General features: G+C 39.6%; 1 protein-coding gene across 1 annotated transcript in view; it reads right to left on the reverse strand.

The window, feature by feature from the left end:
- LOC149831665 (uncharacterized) overlaps positions 1-19,628 on the reverse strand; it is an 82,919-nt gene that overhangs the window by 22,293 nt on the left and 40,998 nt on the right. The window contains exon 16 of the mRNA XM_090014054.1: positions 7,655-7,926. Within this exon, the coding sequence (XP_089870180.1) occupies positions 7,655-7,926 (272 nt within the window). The remainder of the gene's footprint in view (positions 1-7,654; positions 7,927-19,628) is intronic.

Consider the following 19,628-nt stretch of genomic DNA (forward strand, 5'->3'; position numbering starts at 1 on the left):
CCGAAGGATCTTAAAAGGACCATACTTCTTAGGACTCAATTTTCCATAGGTGCCTATGGGAAAACGCTCGGGACGCAAGTAAACCCAAACGAGTTGACCGACTTGAAACTGGACATCACGACGACTTTGATCTACGAAAGCTTTGTAGGCCTCGTAGCTCTCAACAAGTTTGGATCGGACCTGTCTGTGGATATCACGCATATATTCGACGACATCAAATGCATCTGGGGTCGGGTCTGGGAGATCGGACACAGGGGCTAGGTCAACGACATGGGTGGGCGACCGACCATACACCACTTGGAACGGGGATTTGCCTGTAGACCGGTTAATGGAATTGTTATATGTGAACTCGGCTTGAGGCAATACGAGGTCCCAAGTTTTGACATTCTCCCCCACTAGACTCCGTAACAGGTTTCCTAAGGTACGGTTGACAACTTCGGTTTCGCCATCTGTTTGGGGGCGATATGCACTACTGAACTGAAGCTTGGTCTTTAATAAAGCCCATAACGATTTCCAAAAATGGCTCATAAAGTGCGTGTCACGATCAGAGGTGATGGTGCGGGGTAATCCATGGAAACAGGCGACGTCCTTAAAGTAATAGGAAGTTACTAATGAGGCGTCAGTGGTTCGCTTACACGGGACAAAAATAGTCATTTTGAAGAACCGGTCAACAACGACTAGAATTGAATCAAAACGACGTGGAGTTCTGGGAAGGCCCACGATAAAGTCCATGAATACGTGCTCCCACGGTCGCTCAGGGATGGGTAACGGAGTATACAGACCACTATTCTGACAATGACCCTTAGACACTTGACACGCATGACACCCTTGAATGAACTTGACCGCGTCTTTGCGCATTTTGGGCCAAAAGTATCATTCATCTAACAGAGCGAACGTCTTATCATGTCCAAAATGCCCAGCTAACCCTCCCTCATGTAACTCAGAAATCAATTGAAGCCTAAGGGAAAAATCAGGCACACATAACTTGTTCCCACGAAAGAGGTAACCATTATGAATACTAAAACGGTGGTCGACGGGGCGATCTGAAGATATGCACCCTTCTCAGACTTGTTGGAAGTCAGGATCCGTCAGGTATAACTCCTTGCACTGTTCGAACCCAATAACCCACACTGACATAGTCATCAGAAGGCTGTTTTTCCTACTAAGAGCGTCAGCCACCTTGTTCAGAGTACCCGATTGATGACGAATCGTGAAAGTGTACTCTTGCAGGAAGCTGACCCACTTGGCATGACGAACACTTAGCTTCTTCTGACTATTCAGGTACTTCAATGCCTCATGATCCGTGTACAAGACAAACTCCTTATAAATGAGATAATGCCTCCAATAACGAAGGGCTTGTACAACGGCATAGAACTCAACATCATAAGTGGAATACTGGCACCTGGCCTGAGTCAGCTTCTCACTAAAGAAAGCAACAGGGCGACGATTCTGATTCAAGACGGCGCCAATTCCCACTTTAGAGGCATCGCACTCAACCTCAAAGATTGCACTGAAATCAGAGAGAGCTAAGACAGGGGCACTAGTCACTGTTTCTTTGATGATCGTAAAGGCTTTTCCAGCAGCGGGCGTCCAATGGAAGCTAGTACCCTTTAGGCACTCCGTGATGGGGGCCATGAGGGTGCTAAAGTTTCTCACAAAACGTCGGTAAAAAGTGGCTAACCCGTGGAAACTACATATCTCTTCTATAGTCTTTGGGGTAGGCCAATCGACAATCGCACGAACTTTTGCGGGATTTGCCTTAACTCCATCAGATGACACAATAAAACCTAAGAACACGACACTGGACGTCATAAACTCACACTTTTTCGCATTGACATACAATTTTTCTCTCCTCAAAATTTCTAAGACTTGACGCGAGTGACTCAAATGATCGGACAAAGACAAACTATAAATCAAAATATCATCAAAATAGACAACAACAAACTTCTCGATACACGGACGCAACACTTGGGTCATCATGTTCAAGAAAGTAGTTGAGGCATTAGATAACCCAAACGGCATGACTAACCACTCATACAGCCCATCACGTGTCTTGAATGTCGTTTTCCACTCATCCCCCTCCCGTATACGAATCTGGTGATACCCGCTTTTAAATCTATTTTAGAGAAAATGGAGGCACCAGATAACATATCAAACATATCGTCCAAACGGGGGATGGGAAAACGATATTTGACCGTGATGTGATTGATCGCGCGACTATCAACACACATGCGCATGGACCCATCTTTCTTAGGAGTGAGCAAGGCGGGTACTGCACAAGGGCTAACACTCTCGCGGATAAAACCCATTTGCAGTAACTCTTGAACCTGTCTCGATAACTCGGTATGCTCGGAGGGGTTCATGCGATATGCGGGGAGGTTGGGTAGACTCGACCTCGACACAAAATCAATGGCATGCTGGACTACCCTTGTCGAAGGTAATCCATCAGGCAAGTCATCCGGCATAATGTCGTGGAACTCCTCTATAAGAGGGACAACTTCCGCGGGAATGGACACTGACGAACTCATCAAGGGCTTTGCCACCAGGGCATAACAATAGCCGTCTTCCTGACAATGATTCAAGAAAAGCCGGTACGAGAGGCCCGCGAGCCTGGAGACTCGCTCAGGCTTATCCACGGTGGGAAAACTGGTCTCCTTGATAGGGAGAAGGACTATCTTATGGCCATTAAAGATAAAAGAGTATGTGTTCTTGCGGCCATCATGAGTTGTCTGGCGATCAAACTGCCAGAGACGTCCCAAAAGGATGTGGCACGCGTGCATAGGGGCTACATCACACCACACCTCATCGTGGTAGTGTTCCCCCATGGAAAACCGGACTAGACATCGTTGAGTGATGGGGACCTCGTTCCCTTTCTTGAACCAGGCCATCTTATAGGGTTGGGACAGTTTCTCGGTGTTGAGTTTCAAGGTAAACACTACACTCTCAGACACCATGTTCTCGCATACCCCGGTATCAATGATAACATCACATGCGTGACCCTCACAGTTGCACCGAGTCCTAAAAATGTTATTCCTCAACCATTTCGATGGGGCCGATTCCCAGGGTGCGGTCAACACATGACGGATGGACAACAAACTTTTGACGTTACCGTCGAACTCTATAACTTCCCTCTCATCCTCGTCCTCAACTAATGACTTGCTCTCACTCTCACTCTTAGATGGTGACTCTACAATACCTTCAACAAGATGGGTGTTCTTGGTAACAGTGGGACACTTAGACGCGACGTGCCCTAACTCCTGACACCTAAAACAACGAATGGTCGACTCACTAGGTTTGACTTTGGACCGGGTATGGAAAGCTGGACCTGACTGGTCAGGTTTGCTAAAGTCTGCTCTAGGCTTTGAGTCACTAGGGGAGCTTGCTCCCCTGGTTGGAAAACCCGACTTAGGTCGACTGGTGGGTTCACTACGGGAGGTCCTATATTCTTGCCTCCTTTTTAGCTTTTCCTCGACATTCATGGCGTAACTGTTTGTCTGATCTAATGTCTCAACTGTGATACAACTAAAATCATCAAAAATAACAGGACGGAGACCCGAACTGTACCTCGTGACCTGCTGGCGGGCGGTTTCCTCGATCTGCACACGTAGGGAAAGACGATGGAACTTCGCAGTGTACTCCGCCACAGTTCGGGTGCCTTGACGCAGGGTCAGGTACTCCTTGTAGGCTCTCTTGGCGTGATCTGAAGGCACGAATTTTGACTGCATCAATCTCTGCATCTCCTCCCACGACTGTACGCGCTCTGCCCGTGCCGCTCTCTCGATCGTTGCAGCTTCACCCACCATGTATGTGCTAGGTCTCTCAGTCGAGTAGACGCTAGAGAGACACGACGGTGTGGTAGTCGAAGAAGAACTGCACGGCATAAGACCAGTCGAAGAACTGCTCCGCGTCGAACCGCCCCGCAAACTCCGGAAGATCTAGCTTCACCCCATAAGTGGAGGGGTGGACGGAAGCCATCTGTTGACGAGCCTCCACCATTCCAGCAGGATATTCGTTCCAGAAAACGTCGTCGTCCCATACTGCCTCATCGCTCTCTGTACGGTACTGCTCGCCTGGGTGTTGGTGCTGACGAGCCCCACTGATGGGTGGGCGGCGCTCAAGTCGCGCTGCCCCCTGCTGAGTCTACCTCGGTCTGGCTTGCCCATGGACGGAAGCCATCTGCGGCCGGCGTTGGGGCACTGGGATGACAAGAAGTCCAAGGTAAGGTGGATGGTTCTGGTGGGTCTCGGGTTCCTGGTGGGTAGGGATGGTATAATATGGGTTTGGGTTAGGATACTGGTGTTGGGTCGGATGTTGTATTGGGTTCTGGGTCAAGGTTGGGTTGATGGGTTGGTTTGGGTTTGGGTACAGGGTCTGGTTGGTATATTGATGGGTTGATTCGCCCGATGGGATGTGAATCGAGCTTATTTCTAAACTCGGACCCAGATGTGGATAGGTTGGATCGAGGGTCGAGCTGTGGAGATAAGAGACTTGGTTTGAACTCGATCCACGATCCATATGGGTATGGTTTTGACCCGGCTCAAATCCAAACTGGAGCTCCGTCCGAGCCCGATATGGGTTTGGGTCGACATGGGGTCTATTTTTAGGATAAAAATTAATAGGTTGGATCTGGTTCGGGGCAGCCCGCAAACCAGACCCAACTAGGTAAGCCGGGTGAAGGGGTTCTAGACCTAGACCTGCTCCCTGAGACCCAACGGCTGGTCCCAGCGAACCGGGCCTGTGCCCTGCTGTAGTGAAGACTGGACCGGACCCTCTTGGGTCTGGCCCAACCAAAAGGGCCTCACTTGTTCCCGCTCGCGGGGGTGCGACCACGGAGCCTCCCCGCGCGGGGTCAGGAGGGAAAGGTGAGTTGCTCCCGGGACGGGCTGATGAACCCGGGTCTACGGCAGGGCCCAGCGTGACGCTGGGGCCCTGCCGACCCAGCTCGACTTGCGGCGCAACCCTCGTGAAATCTTGCCACGAGCCAGGGCTTGCAGGTGGACCCAGCGTAACGCTGGGGCCCTACTGGCTCGGGTCGACCTGCGACGCAGTCGCAGGGACTCGCGGCCACGAACCCAGACCTGTAGGTGGACCCAGCGTATCGCTGGGTTCCTGCAGGCTCGGTCCGACTTGTGATACCAACGCAGGTGCTCGTTGCCTGGGGTGAGGTACCACCACATGGGGGTTGTTGCTTGTCGGACCCCCCTGGTGCTGCTGGAAAGTGCCCGGATCAGAGGTGGATACTGGAACCGGCAGGAAGGCAGCAACACGACCTTGCTGGAATTGCGTCGGCTGATAGAGTTCTGAAACATTGGGACTCAAACTTGCGGACGCGCCGTCAACGAGGTCTGCGCCTGGTATTCCGCACGGTTCTTTGTGCGACTCAAGGGCTGTCAAGCGCTCATCAAACCCATCCAGTCGCTTCGACAGGTCGGCGATATCTCTATTCATGCGCAACATATTCTCCTAGATTTTTGTCAACACGTCCATTACGCGCAGCATTGGATCTTCGCTGCCAGTCTCCTCACGCTCCTCGCCTCGTACCGGATCGGTCCCCACTTCAAGAGTCATCTCGCTGATGAAGGTGGAAACCTTGCTCTGATACCACTTTGATGCAGCGTTCTTCGAGGAGAAAAGAATCGATGCCCACCTGGAATCGGTGTGGCTTATACTTTCTTTTATTTTCAATAAGGTTCCAGCAATGCAGGGGAAAACAAGGAACAGTAAAGGAATAAAGTAAACAACGACTAACTGAAAGGGGAAAAGGAACAAGCAATATCAAAAAAATAAAAGAAAAGAAAAGGTTGTTGAGTCTTCAATCTTCTCTGTCTCCACGAAACCCTAGGAGAGGGTTTTTTAAAGACTATTATTGGACCTGGGTCGCGGGTTCAGCCTTGGACCCGAATCGTGATCCGGGTCAGCTTCAGTCAGCTGCTGGCTCTGTGATGTTCGAACCGAACCACGCCTTGAGTAGGTGCGTAGGGGTACGTCCCTGCGTCGCGGCTCCGTACCTGAGATGGGATCGAACACGTGGATCCAATCGTCTGCCCTTCGTGGTGGATCGGGTGGCACGATGGGTCTAATCGGGTCCTGCCCTGCATCAACCATTGTAGGCCACGAGCCGGTGTTGCTCTAAGTTTGTGTTGAATGCATTGCAAATCCATAAAAAACTATTGGTTTTCTAAACAAATTACACTGTTAAATATTGTAATGGGCTGAGGTCTCGTATTGTGTTTTGCATGTTGATTTGCAAAATAAATATGGTGTAAATAACCTCTCTTTTGATAAAAAGGATAAAATGAACAAAATAATGTAATTAATGTTTCTTCCTGGATGTCCCTTCCACCGTGTGAGAATCCTGGACTCGGTTTTGGAGAACCGTGAGGATACTAAAACTCCGTGTGAAATCGTGCTCTTGAACCCAACTAGGTGGTTCACCTCTAGGTCACGGTTTTAGGGAGTTTCCGCCACTTTGCCTGGGGATGGTGTATAGACACAGTTGTTGTTATTGGTATACCAAGAAAGTGGCATCAGTGGATGTTGATTTTTCTGGTGTTTCGACATTAGATGTTGAATTCTAATATTCTGATGGATAGTGTTGATTCCTGATATCGGTCGAGCGCCAAGTGTGAAACCCAGTAATAAAATACAAATTGTGTGTTAAGCTATAACTGAAAACTTGACCTCGGGAATTATTGTGCCCGTTTTTTAGTATCAACGGGTTTTAATGAAAGTAAAACTAAAATTGTGTGCATTTAATAGGGACATGCATACAAAAGAAAACTCTGATAATAACTTAATAAGTTATTCGTGCATGTGCATTAATTTCATGCATATTTACCTGTTTCTCTTATCTGTGATGTAGTGTTGTTGCATGATGAGTGTTGTTGTTGCAAGAATAGTTATTTGAATATTGGAACTGTCGTCATATTTTCTCTAAAATATTGCATAAATCTGATTTATGTTTTTCTTGCTTATTTGTTTCATTAGAGGAATTCGTAGGCAGGATCTATGATTCTGACACCGTATATCTTATGTTTTTCACAACCTTTGATGCCCAGTGATGAGACGTACTGTTATAGAGAGCTACGAGAATGGCGTGACTACTTGACATTCTATTTTGGGACAGAGTGGCTCTATATTTAGTTTTACTTGTCATTTTTTTACTTATTGTTCTTAAACTTTATTGATTGATGAATAAAGTTATTTTTGTTTGGATAATGGTGGTGTAAACTCCTTTGTGGTTGTAGATGTGTTGTGACCGTAAGAGTCCAAGGTCTTTGGGATTCTTTCCGCAATTATTTAAAAAAAATTCTAATTTTTCCACGGGTATGAGTTGGGGTCATTACAGAAACACTATTATATAACCGGCCTCTTCCTCGGGCTGTCACGTTTTCCTCTCTTTCCCATGTCTTTGCATTTCACATGCAGCAAAATGATAATTAGTGTTTCCCTTTCCAAAATAAAATAGGTGATACTATGACCAGGATACACAATTCATTATTGTCATGCTTTCAGGAACACTTGCCACTTAAATGCAATAATATTGAAATGATCACATGCAACAAATAACTTCATAAATATACCATAAATGAAAAAAATATCGAAGCTGATCTCAGATTGGCTAAAAATGAAATGAAGGGAGAATTGATCATACCTATCTAAATCAAGAACAGGATTGTAAACCATAGTCTCCCAAGATGCTACAATAAGATGCCAGGCAGGATTATAGTACAGTGATTCTGCTGACCAGAACATCCTTGTGTATGTCTCTAAGAAGATGAACAGTATCCATGCAGCAATCTCCACTAAAATAAACTTAATAACAAATCGGCCAACCACGACCATGACAAGGGAGAATGCCACCAACCAGTTGAAAAGCCTGTGGTTGTACTCTTTGATAAACAGGGACCTGGATTTCATGAGCATCTGCAGATATTTCCTTGATTTTAGTTGTCTTATCAAAATGCATTACCTATATAAAACAGTATTGCTGGGAATATCTTATACGTTAGCACTTCTGGGGCCCTCAGGAACCATCACATATCAAAATGTGGAACCACTGAAATGAAACAGTGCCTTCTGTCATATTTTTCCAAGGAGAGAGAGAGAGAGAGAGAGAGAAAGACCCTAGAATTTAGTTCTTAAAAATAAGATGGACTGGACTTGGCAGGATTGGATGTTCCCAACACAATCACATGTTGCTTCAGCCGTTCAGGGCACTCGTTGAACCCTAACCTAGCATGCTTCAGCCGTTCAGGGCACTTGTTGAACCCTAACCTAGCATGAGCACAGTTAGCACCCGGAATTTGCCTACTTTAACCAGGCCAGGTTACTGGCCCTAAATCTGACTTCATGTGGGAGCTTTGAGGAAACCATGCCATGTCAAGCATACATTTCACATAATAAGTTCACGTAATAAGCCAGATGTGTCACGAACTGAAGAATATGCCTTGATGTGCCACTTATGGGCAAGAGAACACTTAGAGAATATGCCAGATGTGTCACGAACTGAAGAATATGCCTTGATGTGCCACTTATGGGCAAGAGAACACTTAGAGAATATGACCTCTTATGGGTCAATACATGAAAACACAAAAATGAGCCACTAAGAGCTGAGAACACTCATAAAAATAGTGGATATTACTGGAGAGTAATCCCTTTTTAGAATACAATACCCCTTTATATACAAAAAGAGAGGGTCCAATGACTCTACCCATTTCTCAAAAAGCCCTTCAAGGTTGGGAAGAAATACAAAAAATTAAATAATAAAAATAAAAATACACTTATTTTGAATATACATGTAAAAAGATTAAAATACCCCTAAACAATATATATATATAGACATACATATGTAAACACATATAAACATATATAATGTTTACATTATGTGTATACATTAACACTCCCCTTTAAACTTATGGTAGAATCACCGAAAGTTTGTCCAACAAAAAATGAAACCTCGAGAAGGGCAAGGCTTTTATGAAGAAATCTGCAAGTTGATATTCTGAAGTGACAAATGACAGTGAAATGGTCTTCTTCAAAAACTCTTCGTGAACATAATGACAGTCCATCTCAATATGTTTAGTCTGCTCATGAAAAGTGTGATTTTCAGCAATGTAAATGGCACTCTTGTTATCACAGCATAGTCTAGATGGCTCTGTCACGAATACTCCTATATCTTTGAGAAGATGCCTAAACCATATAATTTCAGTTGTAGTAATTGTCATAGCTCGATATTAAGCTTTTATAGAGGAGAGAGAGATTTTATGTTGCTTCTTGCATTTCCATGAAACCAGAGAATCTCCTACAAAAACACAGTAGCCAGTAGTTGAGTGTCTGGCATTTACGTCTCCCCCTAGTCAAAATCAGAATAAGCAATTAAATTAAGAAGATAAGACAAAGATAAAAATAATATTTTAGAAGCAGAATTTTTAAAATATCTAATAATATGCATCACAACACTCATGTGTACAATGGTAGGAGAGTGTTGAAATTGATTGGACTTATGAACTGCATGCGCTATGTCGAGTCTGGTAATGGTCAAATACATCAATGGTCCAATCTTCATCTTTGCATTTATCACCTCTGGAGTATCTACTCTTTTGTCATCAGTAATTTCAGACTTGTCAATAATTTTAGCTGCAAATTTGGATTGAGACAACGAATACCCTTGAGAGAAATATGCAACCTCAATCCCTAAGAAAAATCTGAGAAAACCAAGGTCAGTCGTTTTAAAACTTTGTTTGAGAATAAATTTAACTTGATTTACTTTCTATTTATCTCCTTCATTTATGATCATATCATCAACATAAAACAATAAAATAACAATACTTGAAGTGGAATTCTTAACAAACAAAGCAGTGTCGATATAATAAGAAGTATATCCAAGCTTAAGCATAACAACACTAAAGTGATCATATCAAGCTTTTGGAGCTTGTTTAGGACCATACAAAGTATTTCTAAGGCATAAAACTTTTTTCTTAAGAACATTATATCCAAGGGATGGATCCAATATGTACTTCTTTTAAATCAACATTTAAAAATGCATTTTTAACATCCATTTGATAAATTGGTTATTTCCTAATAGAGGCTATGGCTATAAGAATTCTAAGAGTAGTCATATGTGCTACGGGACCAAATGTTTCATCATAATCAATATCATACTCTTGAGCATATCCTTTAGTGACTAACCTAGCTTTATGTCTTTCTAAAGATCCATCACTTTTAGTTTTGACTTTAAAAACCCACCTACGTCATATTTATTTCTTGTTAGTTCGTATATCAGACAATTCCCAAGTTTGAGAATTTTCTAAGGCTTTAATTTCTTCACTCATTGCATTTTGTCACTCAGGATAGCCCTTTGCTTGATTATATGTGGAAGGTTCAAAGTATGAATAATTTTTTGCTAAACAAGCTCTATAGTGAAGTTCGAAAGATTCATATGGCACAAATCTATCTGAAACTCTACGTGGTCTCTTTGAGTTCCTAATTCTTGTGTTTTCTTGTTCTTTTATGGTTGAATATTTTTCAAAAGCACTTAGTTGTTCATTATCTTATCTTCTTTGATATTGAATGACATTTAGATGATTGTGGGGCTCAGTAGCTCGAGATTCATTGCAAGTTATCTCATTAAAGTCTTCATTTAGTGGGGATATTTCTAAAAACTTGCATTTACTTTCATTTTTGGATGAGACCATCTTATTGTTCTAAAAATGTGACATTCTTAGAAATATGAAGTTTGTTATTTTTAATATCATAACACCTAAATCATTTTTGGCTTTCTCCATATCCTAAGAATATACATGGAATTGCTTTATGAGATAATTTATCATTCTTATGAGTGAGAAAAAAGCATCTACACCCAAAGACCCTTAGTCTAAGATAATCAGGAGAGACATTATAAATTTTTCATATGGTGAAAGATTTTGAATTTTTGAAGAAAGTAGCTTATTTATAAGATATACGAAGGTGAGAGCTACTTCAACACAAAAATATTTGAGAACACTTTTAAATATGAGAAGAGTTCTAGTGGTCGCTATTATGTGCCGATGCTTTCTTTCGGCCAAACCATTTTTTTGTGGTGTATTACACGACCTTTGATGAAATATTTCATTTTCTCTCAAATATTGTTGAAAGTCATTAGACATGTATTCACCCCCTGAGTCAGAACAAAAAATAGATATATTGGACTTTAAAAGATTTGTCACTAATGAAATTTTTTAAAAATTCTCAAATACTTCATATTTATGTTTGAGAAAATATATTCAAGTATAGCGAGAGTAATCATCCACAAAAATAGCATAATAAGTATATCATCCCTTAGAGGCAACATGGGCAGGACCCCAAACATCAGAATGAATTAATTCAAGCAGTTTAGTAGCAGAGAAAGACCTCTCTTGATATGGAATTGATTTTATTTTTGCAAGAACACAATCGGTACAAAAGATCATCGGATAAGGAATATTGGATAATTTATACATACTAGGGTGTCTTAGTCCTTGATGCCACAAAACTTTATCCAATTTTTTAACATTAAGCCAAAAAGTCTTGACAGGAATTTTCAACTGATCCATATAGTATATGTTTCCTTCTCTATACCCTTCCCCAATTTGCCTTTCGGATTAGAAATCCTGTATTATGCATTGGTTAGAAGTGAAGGAGACTACATCCATGATCAGTGATTTGAGAAACATAAAGTAAATTTAAATTTAGTTTTGGAACAAATCTTATTTTTGGAATACTAAACTAGGACATTTTTCAAATATTTTAATTCCATTAATATAAAAAGAGGTTCCATTGACAGTGCAAACATTTTTTTTTACTAGTAGATTCTACAATTGGAAAGTATAGATTTATCATGTCATATGAAATGATGCACCCAAATCTAAAAGCCAGTCATACCTGGAGAAGAAGAGACGGTGGCACCGATCATGGATTGTCCTTTGCGTAGAGGTTGCAATGCCTCCATGAGTTGAGAAAGAAACATGTTCAAAATTGATTTACTTGAAGAATTTTGGTCAACTTGTGAAGTACCAACCAAAGCAACCTTCTTTTCATCTTTGTTCTTGAATTCCGGACAAAATAGTTTAATATGTCCTGGTTCTCCATAAATATGGCAAAAAATACCTCATCTTTTCCTTCCATCTCTTTTTCCTTTATACACAGGATTCTTCCCATAGTTATTTTTCTTATAAAAGTGTAGGGGTTTGTATGTATGAGTGTTGGCACCTGGTTTTGAAATGGCCAACACATTGGGAGTTTCCCAAATGGGCTCTAACTTAGCCATTTGATCCCACTTCTTTAAAGAGCCAAAGTACTCTCTAATACTTTTGCTAATTGTATCTTGTCTTGAAGCTCCCATCGAAATGCAATGTTGCATTGAGTTACTGAGTATAAGTTTGTTTAACGAAGAGCCATGCTTTATTGGTTCTTTCAAACTCCAAAATAGTTTCACATGTATCTTCGTTCATACTTCCCATAAATAAAGAAAATACCTTGGCATGGGCAATTTCCCATTCCTTCAAAGCTTTCTTATAACCTATAAGAGCTTTTTTTTTCTCCTTTAAGAACCTCATCTTCAATGGTTTCATCCTTTTCTTTAATGGCTTTTGTGAGAGTGAGTTGTAGTTCTATTACGAAACCATCAACATACTCCAACAATCCTTTACCAATAAAGATTCTTTTGATGGCGGTAGCCTATAAATTGTAGTGTTTTTCATCAAATTTTATTGAAACTACCATCACTCTTTTTTCGGGCATAAAACCAAAGAATACAAAGCAAGAGAAAAGAAAGCGAAGAGAAATAAATACTTGAGCAAACTTTCAACTCTTTTTGAAGCACCAATGTCTCTATGCATTCATAAGAAGACTAATCCTCAAGAAGGTTGGTAAGAATGCTTGCCGAAGCAAGGCCCAGTCTTGAAAGAGTTGAGTAACACAAAGGAGTCGATAGGCTTTGGTACCATGTCACGAACTGAAGAATATGCCTTGATGTGCCACTTATGGGCAAGAGAACACTTACAGAATATGACCTCTTATAGGTTAATACACGAAAACACAAAAATGAGCCACTAAGGGATAAGAACACTCATAAAAATAATGGATATTATTGAGGAATAATCCCTTTGAGAATACAATTCAAGAGAGAGGGGTCTCACCCCTTTATATACAAAAAGAAAGGCTCTAGGCAGCCGTTGAGACCTATCCAATGACTAGAATTCTAGTTGTTGGGTACGGACCGTACGGTCCAACGACTCTCTACCCATTTCCAAAAAAGCCCTTCAAGGCTAGGAAGAAATACAAAAAATTAAATAATAAAATAAAAAGAACAAAAATAAAAATACACTTATTTTGAATATATATATATATATGTGTGTGTGTGTGTGAAAAGACTAAAATGCCCCTGAATAATATATGTATAAACATATATATGTAAACACATATAAACATATATATGTTTACATTATATGTGTATACATTAATAGTGCAAAGCCCTAGTGTGAACCAAACCAGAGTTGTCAGTGAGGAAGCGAGAGCGAGAAAAGAGGCACTTCTAAAATTTTAAACGAGAACCATGGAAAGTCTTGGAAGCAAACTGGGAATCGTCTCGTAAGCGAGAAGAGAAGCGAACCGAAACGACCAAGGAATCGAACCGGAAGCGAACCAGGATCTGAAGGGAAAACGAAGAGGGAAGCGACAAGATTCGAGTGGGAAGCGAAAATATAATTATATTTTTTTAATTTATCAAAATAGAAATATGAGTAGATAACATGAAAGTTGATCTATTAATCTCAAAACCAAATCATATAGGCAAATGCAATTATTTAACAAATGCATCATGTTGCAAGCATTTAGTAAATAATACATCAAGAAAAAGTCATAGTTCATATTCATGTAGCAACCATTAAAAAAATGCATCTTGTTGCAAGCATTTAATAAATAATATATCAAGAAAAAATCATAATTCATATTCCTATTGCAACCATTTAACAAATGCATCCCGCTGCAAGATAATCACTATCAACATCCAAATTCTCAAATAATAGAGCATTAAATCAGCTTACAGAACAATCATTATACAGTATACACACAACACACAAATTTGTTGGATTTTATCGCAAAATGCAGAAAAATAACAGAAGGAAAAGAAAAGGATCCATACAACTAAGTATTTTTTACAATCTAATATGACAAGCTAATCAAAGCACGAGTAGAACCAAGCAAGAAAGAGTGCATCAGTACCTAGCATGAACTAGACCAACCATTTTAGCCAAATTAAACAAAAGAGAGAGAGAGAGAGAGAGAGAGAGTCAGAGCAAGAGAGACAGACAAAGAGAGTCAGAGCAGGAGAGAGTGAGAGTGTAATATCGTGTGTGTTCTAATGATTTATAAATTCGAAAAATATAAAAATTTTGGCTAAGTATTTTATAAGATTGATAAAAATCATGAAAAATACCTTAAAAATTGGTGACGTCAGTTGGGTCTGGGTGTGGCCCAAGGCCCACTGACAAGACCTAGTTGAGACAATTAATATTTGAGAAATTTTTCATTTTTAACCTTTAAATTTGAGCAAAATTCAAGCAAAATTCGGAGGCAAAAATCAGGTACGTATATAGTTAGATGCATCTCGTAATTCTGAGAACATTGGTGCTTCATTTTTCTGAAATCGGGTTACGATTGGCCCAAAAATTGTGTTTTTCAAAAATGACCTGCCTCTATTTTTACCCTTTTGTGGATTGGATCGGACTTGATCTGATCCATTTGATCCAAGTTGATATGGATTTGGACCCAATCCAAGACCCATATTGGCTAGGATATGGTACAAGTTGGATCTATATGGATTTGGATCTTGGATCCTGATCAAGATCCGAAATCCAAATATAACTAATTTAAAAGTTAGTAGTCCTACCTGGAGTAGAACTCTACTCTAGGGAGACTTCCAGAGGGGGGCGACACCCTTTGTAACATTCTATATATATATATATATATATATATATATATATATATATAATATTTAATAATAAAATAATTAATTCATAAAAAGAGATATTTAGAGAGGTAGAGTTCTACCTTTAGTAGAACTCTACTCTCTATTAGAGAGTTATCTAGAGGGCACATCCCATCTAGATAATAAGTTAGTTAAAGATAAAAACAAAAAAAAATATATAAAAAATAATTCTAGAAACAATATAAAAGGGAGCCCAACTCGTGGGAGAGAGAGAGAGAGAGAAAAGAAAGAAAGAACAGAGGAAGGAAGAAGAAGAGGAAGAGAAGGAAAGGAGAAAAATCCATCCTTCTCATCCAACATCCGACGATTTTTTGTCTTTTTCTACATCTAATCTAAGGTACAGGTTTCTCTCTAAGTCTTATGGGAAGAAATGGGTATGAATTTGATTTGATGTATACATATTAGAGGAAAAATGGAAATTTGACTTTAAATACATAAATATATATATATATATATATATATTGTTGATTATATACATATATATAGGTTTATTTCTCAGTGACAATCAATTTTCCGTGTACAAATCTGGAAATACATGTAAACATATTCCAGATTTGTCGATACTTATGATTTCATTTTCATATGAGAAAAAAAGGAAGCATGTAGATAGATTTTCGATTTTTTTTCATGCTCATGCAATTGAGAATATGTATGTAAATCAGTAATTGACGAGTTATTCCCATGCATATGAATTTATGGGGTACTAGCATTGCCGACTTAGTATTTATGCATCGAAAGCAAACTTTGCGATTTTTCAAGCTGGTCGATTTAAGGGCCTATGTAATCTGCATATATATGTTTGTTGTCTACATTGATAAAAAGGAATTTAATTAGGTTTACGTTCTTAGCCTATTGTTGTCAATGGATTTAATGGTTCACGCATACGCATACAGCTGATAGACAAATTTTTTTGTTCTACAGTTATCTATTTTGCCAGGCATACATGCATAGACAGATTTGGTACCGATCTGAAGCATATATATATATATATATATATATATATATATATATATATATATATATATATATATATATGTGCAGATCTGGCCCAGATCTGCCAAGTTTCCAAGCATGCAGATCGGGTCAGACCTGTTGATTCATCTTGTGGTCAGATCTGGCTAGATCTGTTGTTCTCTTGAACACGTAGATCTGGACCGAGTGGATACTCGAGCCGGTCCAGATCTGTTGAGTACATGTTTCTTCAACCTGTGATCAAACATATGATTTTGACACTCAACCACACACGATTTTGAGGGTTGTTAACTACCTACACTTGTGGACTGATACTGAACTCATTTTGGTCATATTATTGACTGATATTAGATTTGATCAGATTATATTAGATTTGATTTCTTGCCGACTGTCATTAATATTATTGTTTGTCATCAGATTTGATTTTAGGAAATCAAATCTGATTTGACCACATGAACTTTTCTTGTGTAAGGACTGTCTTCAGAATTTTGAATGGGTTGCATCAGTTGGCTGTTGAAAAAAAAAATCTATTTATGACTGTCGTTAGAGCTGATTTCATAAACATGTTTTTACTATTGACTGAGTTCATAAACCTGACTTCTGTGTGAGCTATTAGCAGGCTGTTTATGCCCTCTTTTATCAATATAATGTTTGATATCATAATTGTTTGATGTTGTCATGTAGATTGGCATCAAAACAGTTTTGATGTTGTGATGTTGACTGTTGTCAGCACTATGTTGGAATTTTTTTACGCTGTCATGTTGACTGGCATCAAACTGTTCTCGATGTCGCCAAATGGACTATAATAAATGCTGAAAAATATGTTGTACATGCGTTTATGAGGGCTGTCATCGGATGAAAACTATATACATGTTTGGTTGTCCGCAAATCTGATATTTTTTGTTACAAATGTGGATTGTTGTTGGGCAGTATAGTGTTGCATGTTTTTGTGCAACACTGTTCTGTTGTCCGCTGCATGTTGTTGTAGGTTTCTGCAGCAACAACATGTTGCCAACAGCATGTCACTGCCCAGCCACAGCATGCTGCTGCACATGTGATACAGCATAAGTCTAGCCTGCAGGTTTGCTGCTAGGTTCAGTTAAATCTATACCAGATTTGCCCCTTCTCGGCTCCTATGCAATCTAATCAGATTGCCATGGTTTGTAGCACGTGGATTCTGATTAGATTGGCCATGATTCGAGTTTGGGCAATTTGATTAGATTGCCAATGGGTTGAACATATGCAATCCGGTCATACTATTGCGCAGGTTTGGATGTTTGCAAATTGATCATATTGGCAGTATTTTGTATGTTACTTTTCTTAACAGTGTAGCTATATTCGGATCTGCAATCATATGGACTGCAGGGACACCTATTGGATGTGGTTTGATTGTGCATGTTTATATATTCAAATAATATATTGCAAATGTGCATGTCCTACGTATGAAAATCCTAAAGTTTATTTTGATGTTTGCATAAATATGATCATGTGCATGATTGGGTGTTAATACATGAACTAAATCATGATGATATGTGTTGCATCTGTTCACATGCGTATGCAATTGGCTTTATGTGCATTCATATTATGTGATTGAATGAGCACTATGGACATGTGTTGAAACAAAGTGTATTGCATGTTCACTAAAATTTTGCATAAGCATAAATCACTTTGAGATGCTTTTGTGGTCAAATGTGAACCACTGCAAGCCGTGTGGGCCAGGAGCAGGTGTTGCTTTAATGTTGTTGATTTTAATTTATGTATTGCAAAATTTATTTCTGAAATTTTTTTGTTTTTCAAAGTTAATTTTATTGTTAAATTATGCAGGTCGGGCCTTAAATTGGTTTTGCATGTTGATTTGCAAAACGGTTCTTGTGTAAAGAACCAAGAATTGTTTAAAAAAGTAAAAGAGACCGAACAGTATAATTAATCGCTTTCTTGATGTCCCTTCTAAAGTATGGTAATCTTGGATGGCCGTTTTAGAGAAACCGTGAAAATACTAAAACTCTGTGTGATTGTTCACCTGAACCCGATATAGTAGTTCACCTCCCGACCACGGTTTTAGGGAGATTCAGTCACTTTCACTGGGTGTAGTGTTGTTGACTCAGTTGTAGTTATTGATATACCAATAAAGTGGTGTCAATGAATGCTAATTTCTCTGATGTCCCTACATTAGATGTTGATTTCTAATGTTTCGATGAATGAAGTTAATTCCTAATATCGGTTAAGGAACAAGTGTGGAACCCAGTAATAAAATACAAATTGTATGTTAAGCTACAACTGAAAACCTAACTTGAACTTCAAAAATGGTGTTCCCGTTTTGAGTATCTACAGGTTTTAAAGAAAAGTGAAAACTAAAATTATGTGCATTTAATAGGGAACTCTGATAAATAACTTAATAAGTTAATCATGCATATTTACTATTTTGCATTAGTTTATGCATTCATGTTTATTCTGTTTCGCATGATAATTGTTATTGCATGATACCTGTTTAAATGCTTGAATGATAAGTTGATTATGAAAATTGTTATTGTGATATTCTTCTAAAATTATACATCAATTTAGTTTATGCTATTTCATTATTGTTTGAATTTTTAGAAGAATTCATATAAAGTACTTTAGTTCTTACCCGTTTTCAAAATTGTTTTACAGGACCGGGAGCTCAGTGATGAGGTGACTTGCTAGTTGGAGACTGCGAGATTTGCGTGACATATTCTGGATTCTTGACAGAGTGGCGACTTGACATAGACAATTTTCTATTTCAACTCACTTGACATTAATATTATTTATTGATTAATAAAGTTGATTATTTCTTTGTTGATTTAATGCACTATCTATTGGGGTTTGTTATATATATTAAATCTGTGAGACCCCGGATCCTTGGGTTTTGTTTCTGCAATTGTTTTAAAAAAATAAAAAATCACTTTTTACGAGGATAAGTTGGGGTCATTACAGAGAGATAGACTAGAGTTACCGGAAGCGCCTAGGTAAGTGGGGAAGCACAAAACGTCGCGCTTTCGAAACGCGCGGGGAAGCACCCTTTTTAAATGGGAAGCGTGCTTCCCCCATTTTTTCAATATTTTTTGTATTTTTTTTATTTTTATTTTTTTCGCTTCCCCCCTCGCTTCCTAGGTCGCTTCCAAGACGATTCCTGATTCGCTCCTAAGTGGTCTCATGCTTCTCGCTTACTAAAATTTTGAAAGTACCTCACTTCCCGCTCCCGCTTCCTCAACTGGCAACCATGAGATAGACAAAGTCAGAGCAGAAGACGGAGAGAGAGGGAGAGTCATAGAGAGAGAGAGAGCATACCTAAAGACATCCATGGAGACCGATAGAGGTTGCCGGAGAGGAGGGGTCGAGCGAGAGAGAGGGTAGGGTTTGGAAATCAAAAACCTCAAACCCTACTCAGTTTTTGTTTATGATATTTCATAAGAACCAAAAATTACTACTTTAACCTTTTAAAAAACAGTCTCTTATTTTTTCGATAAAACAAATTTATTGAAGGCTAAAATTGTTCAAGCCCCCCCCCAAAAAAAAAAAGGAAACTCACTTCCCAATATTAGGATGCGAGCTTCTCAATGTTGGGAAGCACGCTTCTCACTAATGAGAAGCACACTTCCCCTCACTTTTCGAAAGTGTCGCATTTTGCACT

This window comes from Nuphar pumila, chromosome 7 (genome assembly GCF_984573655.1).
Source record: "Nuphar pumila chromosome 7, dmNupPumi1.hap1.1, whole genome shotgun sequence".
Taxonomy (NCBI): Eukaryota; Viridiplantae; Streptophyta; class Magnoliopsida; order Nymphaeales; family Nymphaeaceae; genus Nuphar; species Nuphar pumila.